This window comes from Berghia stephanieae, chromosome 13 (assembly GCF_034508935.2).
Source record: "Berghia stephanieae isolate SIO BIC M18660-M18661 chromosome 13, UCSD_Bste_1.3, whole genome shotgun sequence".
In the NCBI taxonomy this organism is placed as follows: Eukaryota; Metazoa; Mollusca; class Gastropoda; order Nudibranchia; family Aeolidiidae; genus Berghia; species Berghia stephanieae.
In genome coordinates, this window is record NC_088372.1 from 4,497,338 (window position 1) to 4,504,837 (window position 7,500).

At 34.7% G+C, this 7,500-nt stretch overlaps 1 protein-coding gene across 1 annotated transcript in view; it reads right to left on the bottom strand.

Moving 5' to 3' along the window:
• Positions 1-5,844: 5,844 nt before the first annotated feature.
• Positions 5,845-7,500, bottom strand: part of LOC144958963 (uncharacterized) — a 7,885-nt gene continuing 6,229 nt past the window's right edge. Inside the window, exon 2 of the mRNA XM_078891263.1 lies at positions 5,845-6,256. Within this exon, the coding sequence (XP_078747389.1) occupies positions 5,981-6,256 (276 nt within the window). The 3' untranslated portion in view covers positions 5,845-5,980. The remainder of the gene's footprint in view (positions 6,257-7,500) is intronic.

Here is a 7,500-nt window from a genome sequence, read left to right on the forward strand (position 1 = left end):
AACCATGTTTTGTAGGTAGACAGGAGCTGTCTTATTAAAACATTTAAAAGCATAGGATAGAATTTTGAACATAATTCGGCTGTTAACAGGGAGCCAATGCAAAGATATTAAAATCGGCGTTACATGCTCTTTCACCCCACAACCAATCACCATTCTAGCAGCTCTATTTTGGATCAGAATAAACTACGAACAATGAACAGGAAAGGAAAAGAACGAAACCAATAGTTGCTCACTTTTTTATTTTGATAATATCAAAGCACTAAAGTAAATAGCAGGCTACGATAAGTAGATGTAGCTATCTCAAATGCTATAAAAAGTGCAAGCTACAATTGTCATTATCAAGATATATATTTTCTTTTCTCTTATCTATTCCATTGATATATTTGTTAATAACATTATAAGAAAATCTTGAGAGTTATATAGTAAATATGAGCCATCATCATAATCATCATCATCATCACCATCATCACCATCATCATCATCATCATCATCATCATCATCATCATCATAGCCATCATCATCATCATCATCATCATCATCATCATCATCATCATCATCATCATCATCATCATTACATATTCTGGTAGTATGATACAGGCAACAATCCTTGATAATATTATAGTGTATATGGTTGCGTGTGTGTGTGTGTGTTTGTGTGTGTGTGTGTGTGTGTGTGTTTGTGTGTGTGTGTTTGTGTGTGTGTGTTTGTGTGTGTGTGTGTTTGTGTGTGTGTATATGTGTGTGTGTGTTTGTGTGTGTGTGTGGGTGTGTGTGTGTGTTTGTGTGTGTGTTTGTGTGTGTGTGTTTGTGTGTGTGTGTGTGTAGGTGTGTTTGTGTGTGTGTGTGTGTAGGTGTGAATGTCTACTGGAATATAGAATAGAATTCATCGTCACCATCATAATCAATCATCGTATTCAGCAGCAACAAAATTATTATTGTTTTGGATTATATTTCAGATTTACAAATCTCCGAGGAATTTAGAGAAGACCTTTTGCAATTCTGAAAGAACTTTGATAATCGTTTCAAGAAGAATTTTCTTCTTCTCAGGAGTTGGTTCTTTTTTTCCAAGGACGCAATCTGTGACATCTTTCTGAAAGATTGAGTAAGAGGCAATCCCTGCTTTGAAGTTACGATACACAGCATTTTCATATCCTTCTTGATGTGGGACTACGTAATTGCGAACGATATTACAATCTCTACGGTTGAAAAAGTTTATTATGTGATGACCTGGGCCCTGTGGAGAAATCAAAGTTTTTGTGTTTTAGTTTTAAAAGAAATAAAAATCATTAGTCACATTATTTTATCTCTGTGAAAGCTGGACAATTACAGAAGACATTAGAAAGAAACTGGAGGCAGCAGAAATGTGGTTTCTTAGAAGGATGTTAAGAATCTCATGGATAGAGAAGAAAACTAATGAAGAAGTATTAGAGCAAGTTGAAAGTAAAAGGTTATTAATTCGTACAATAAGAAAAAGACAAATGCAATTTTTAGGGCACCTAAATCGACATTAATGTATTGAACATCTTGCTCTCACAGGAAAGATAGAAAGAAAAAATGAGTAAAGGTAGACCACGAAAAACATATTTGAATAGTTTGAACAGCTGGGTGACAATGAAAGAGAAGAATAATATTAGTTTTCTGAGGTTATATGATCAGAGAGATGAATGGCGTACCATGATCACCGATGTCTGGCACAGACTTGGTACTTGACGAAGAAGACGAAAGAAGAGAAGAAGAAAGAAGAAGAAGAAGAAGAAGAAGAAGAAGAAGAAGAAGAAGAAGAGAGAAGAAGAAGAAGAAGAAGAAGAAGAGAGAAGAAGAAGAAGAAGAAGAAGAAGAAGAAGAAGAAGAAGAAGAAGAAGAAGAAGAAGAAGAAGAAGAAGAAGAAGAAGAAGAAGAGAAGAAGAAAGAAGAAGAAGAAGAAGAAGAAGAAGAAGAAGAAGAAGAAGAAGAAGAAGAAGAGAAGAGAAGAGAGAAGAAGAAGAGAAGAGAAAGAAGAAGAAGAGAAGAAGATAAGAAAGAGAAGAAGAAGAAGAAGAAGAAGAAGAAGAAGAAGAGAAGAAGAAGAAGAAAGAAGAAGAAGAAGAAGAAGAAGAAGAAGAAGAAGAAGAAGAAGAAGAAGAAGAAGAAGAAGAAGAAGAAGAAGAAGAAGAAGAAGAAGAAGAAGAAGAAGAAGAAAGAAGAAGAAGAAGAAGAAGAAGAAGAAGAAGAAGAAGAAGAAGAAGAAGAAGAAGAAGAAGAGAAGAAGAAGAAGAAGAAGAGAAGAAGAAGAAGAAGAAGAAGAAGAAGAAGAAGAAGAAGAAGAAGAAGAAGAAGAAGAAGAAGAAGAAGAAGAAGAAGAAGAAGAAGAAGAAGAAGAAGAGAAGAAGAAGAAAGAAGAAGAAGAAGAAGAAGAAGAAGAAGAAGAAGAAGAAGAAGAAGAAGAAAGAAGAAGAAGAAGAAAAGAAGAAGAAGAAGAAGAGAAGAAGAAGAAGAAGAAGAAGAAGAAGAAGAAGAAGAAGAAGAAGAAGAAGAAGAAGAAGAAGAAGAAGAAGAAGAAGAAAGAAGAAGAAGAAGAAGAAGAAGAAGAAGAAGAAAGAAGAAGAAGAAGAAGAAGAAGAAGAAGAAGAAGAAGAAGAAGAAGAAGAAGAAGAAGAAGAAGAAGAAGAGAAGAAGAAGAAGAAGAAGAAGAAGAAGAAGAAGAAGAAGAAGAAGAAGAAGAAGAAAGAAGAAGAAGAAGAAGAAGAAAGAAGAAGAAGAAGAAGAAGAAGAAGAAGAAGAAGAAGAAGAAGAAGAAGAAGAAGAAGAAGAAGAAGAAGAAGAAGAAGAAGAAGAAGAAGAAGAAGAAGAAGAAGAAGAAGAAGAAGAAGAAAAGAAGAAGAAGAAGAAGAAGAAGAAGAAGAAGAAGAAGAAGAAGAAGAAGAAGAAGAAGAAGAAGAAGAAGAAGAAGAAGAAAAAAGAAGAAGAAGAAGAAGAAAAGAAGAAGAAGAGAGAAGAAGAAGAAAGAAAGAAGAAGAAGAAGAAGAAGAAAGAAGAAGAAGAAGAAGAAGAAGAAGAAGAAGAAGAAGAAGAAGAAGAAGAAAGAAGAGAGGAAAGAAGAAGAAGAAGAAGAAGAGAGGGAAGAAGAAGAAGAAGAAGAAGAAGAAGAAGAAGAAGAAGAAGAAGAAGAAGAAGAAGAAGAAGAAGAAGAAGAAGAAGAAGAAGAAGAAGAAGAAGAAGAAGAAGTCAAAAGAAATGGACGCTTATATTTTATGAATGAAATCAGATTATGTTCACTTTTCGGGTTTCCTCATTGTCAATCCAAATAAAAAGCATCCGCATTAACAAACGTCATACTGTCATCTTTCATTCAACGTTATTATTTCAAGCAGGGTGTTTTGTTAACAAATGTTAATGTCAAACCAAACGTGTCCACATCATTTGTATCAGTTTTAAAAATTCAAACGTCCATTCCTTTTGACCATTTTTGTTTATTTATTCAAGTTTCAGCAGCAACAGTTTTATTATATGTGTGACCCTTCGCCTCAAAACGGTATTAAGTCGGGTTGGTTAAGATGTTAAAAATTGAATTTATATCCAGAAATATCAGAATTGTGTTGAGTTTGTATGGTTTGTTGAGGAGAACGGATACCATATTTTATGGTGCTAATGCCAACAATTTATATTTTTGACCAGTTTAACATTTAATTCGGCTTCTAAGCACCTGGTTCGTTCCGACATGATACCGTTTTGAGACGATGGTTCACATTTGGGAGAAGAAAAAACAAGGTTATCAGTTATTTACGATTAAAGGAATAAATGATATTGGTGAGTGGAAAATGTGATAAATATACCTCACCGTTTCAATCCAGTATTATGTCATCATCATCATCATCAACATCATCATCATCATCATCATCATCATCATCGTCGTCATCATCATCATCATCATCATCATCATCATCATCATCATCATCATCATCATCATCACACACACAACACAACACAAACCAGACACCTGTACTATATTGCTTCTCATATTATCTTCTACTAAAATCGAAACAGAAATGTTTTAAGCGAACGTCAAAGATGTCCTTGGCGAACGTTTAAAAATAGACAAAGATTCTTTTTCACAAATGCTCTGTGGTAAGGCATACAAAACAGAGGGTCCGAAATGAGAAAAGGATCTCATTCCAGCATTTTTGCGTATTCGAGGGACAACTAGTTTGGGGGAATCAATGGCCGAACGTAAGGGGCGGGGTTTTGAAAATCTTTCAATTAGTTCCGAAAAGTAGGAAGGGGCAGTACTTTTAAGACAACGATACACTAAAATACAAGCTTTGAATTTAATCATTTTCTCAACATGCAGCCAATGCAGGTCATGAAGCAGAGGTCTGGCAGAATCACACCTTACAGAGATAACGTCAATTTGGTTTTGCGCATGCGTCTCTCTCGTCCTCGTGGAGGCATGCGCACAACCAACAATAACTTCTCCGCCGGTGACGTCACAGACTATGGGTGACGTCCAATCAAGGGACGCTACTCTTCCGCTAATCTCATTCCCTATACTAGTCGGGCAGCGCTGTTCTGGACAATCTAAAGACGGCTCGGATTATATTGCGAAATGTCAAACAACAGAACATTGGGGGCAGCGTGGCTCAGCGTGGTACGGTCTTTGCTTCGTACCCAAAAGGTACCGAGTTCGATCACCCGCCGCTGTGTTGTTTGTCCTCCCCTTGCTCAATTTACGGCACTGCACTGCGGCTGAGTATAAAGTATAAAGTATAAAGGGTATAAAGTATAGAGTCTATAAAGTATAAGTATAAAGTATAAATTATACATATTATTGTTATTATTATTATTATTATTAGTATTGTTATTATCATTATTATTATTATTATTATTATTATTATTATTATTATTATTATTATTATTATTATTATTATTATTATTATTATTATTATTATTATTATTATTATTATTATCTCTCACTAAAAGACGATCTTCAGCGAGGAACCTGGAAGAGATCTTGACCACTGGATCTAAGTTCTCTCTCCAGCACATAGAGATTAACCATGTTTTGTAGGTAGACAGGAGCTGTCTTATTAAAACATTTAAAAGCATAGGATAGAATTTTGAACATAATTCGGCTGTTAACAGGGAGCCAATGCAAAGATATTAAAATCGGCGTTACATGCTATTTCACCCACAACCAATCACCATTCTAGCAGCTCTATTTGGATCAGAATAAACTACGAACAATGAACAGGAAAGGAAAAGAACGAAACCAATAGTTGCTCACTTTTTTATTTTGATAATATCAAAGCACTAAAGTAAATAGCAGGCTACGATAAGTAGATGTAGCTATCTCAAATGCTATAAAAAGTGCAAGCTACAATTGTCATTATCAAGATATATATTTTCTTTTCTCTTCTCTATTCCATTGATATATTTGTTAATAACATTATAAGAAAATCTTGAGAGTTATATAGTTAAGATGAGCCATCATCATAATCATCATCATCATCACCATCATCACCATCATCATCATCATCATCATCATCATCATCATCATCATCATAGCCATCATCATCATCATCATCATCATCATCATCATCATCATCATCATCATTACATATTCTGGTAGTATGATACAGGCAACAATCCTTGATAATATTATAGTGTATATGGTTGCGTGTGTGTGTGTGTGTTTGTGTGTGTGTGTGTGTGTTTGTGTGTGTGTGTTTGTGTGTGTGTGTTTGTGTGTGTGTGTGTTTGTGTGTGTGTATATGTGTGTGTGTGTGTTTGTGTGTGTGTGTGGGTGTGTGTGTGTGTTTGTGTGTGTGTTTGTGTGTGTATGTTTGTGTGTGTGTGTGTGTGTGTAGGTGTGTTTGTGTGTGTGTGTGTGTGTGTAGGTGTGAATGTCTACTGGAATATAGAATAGAATTCATCGTCACCATCATAATCAATCATCGTATTCAGCAGCAACAAAATTATTATTGTTTTGGATTATATTTCAGATTTACAAATCTCCGAGGAATTTAGAGAAGACCTTTTGCAATTCTGAAAGAACTTTGATAATCGTTTCAAGAAGAATTTTCTTCTTCTCAGGAGTTGGTTCTTTTTTTCCAAGGACGCAATCTGTGACATCTTTCTGAAAGATTGAGTAAGAGGCAATCCCTGCTTTGAAGTTACGATACACAGCATTTTCATATCCTTCTTGATGTGGGACTACGTAATTGCGAACGATATTACAATCTCTACGGTTGAAAAAGTTTATTATGTGATGACCTGGGCCCTGTGGAGAAATCAAAGTTTTTGTGTTTTAGTTTTAAAAGAAATAAAAATCATTAGTCACATTATTTTATCTCTGTGAAAGCTGGACAATTACAGAAGACATTAGAAAGAAACTGGAGGCAGCAGAAATGTGGTTTCTTAGAAGGATGTTAAGAATCTCATGGATAGAGAAGAAAACTAATGAAGAAGTATTAGAGCAAGTTGAAAGTAAAAGGTTATTAATTCGTACAATAAGAAAAAGACAAATGCAATTTTTAGGGCACCTAAATCGACATTAATGTATTGAACATCTTGCTCTCACAGGAAAGATAGAAAGAAAAAATGAGTAAAGGTAGACCACGAAAAAACATATTTGAATAGTTTGAACAGCTGGGTAACAATGAAAGAGAAGAATAATATTAGTTTTCTGAGGTTATATGATCAGAGAGATGAATGGGTACCATGATCACCGATGTCTGGCACAGACTTGGTACTTGAAGAAGAAGACGAAGAAGAAGAAGAAGAAGAAGAAGAAGAAGAAGAAGAAGAAGAAGAAGAAGAAGAAGAAGAAGAAGAAGAAGAAGAAGAAGAAGAAGAAGAAGAAGAAGAAGAAGAAGAAGAAGAAGAAGAAGAAGAAGAAGAAGAAGAAGAAGAAGAAGAAGAAGAAGAAGAAGAAGAAGAAGAAGAAGAAGAAGAAGAAGAAGAGAAGAAGAAGAAGAAGAAAGAAGAAGAAGAAGAAGAAGAAGAAGAAGAAGAAGAAGAAGAAGAAGAAGAAAGAAGAAGAAGAAGAAAGAAGAAGAAGAGAGAAGAAGAAGAAGAGAAGAAGAAGAAGAAGAAGAAGAAAGAAGAAGAAGAAGAAGAAGAGAAGACGAAGACGAAGGAGAAGAGAAGGAGAAGGAGAAGAAGATAAGAAGAAGAAGAAGAAGAAGAAAGAAGAAGAAGAAGAAGAAGAAGAGAAGAAGAAGAAGAAGAAGAAGAAGAAGAAGAAGAAGAAGAAGAAGAAGAAGAAGAAGAAGAGAAGAAGAAGAAGAAGAAGAAAAGAGAAGAAGAAGAAGAAGAAAGAAGAAGAAGAAGAAGAAGAAGAAGAAGAAGAAGAAGAAGAAGAAGAAGAAGAAGAAGAGAAGAAGAAGAAGAAGAAGAAGAGAGAGAAGAAAGAGAAAAGAAAAGAAGAAGAAAGAAAAGAAGAAGAGAAAGAAGAAGAAGAAGAGAAAAGAAGAAGAAGAAAGAAAAGAAGAAAGAAGAAGAAGAGAAGAAGAAGAAGAAGGA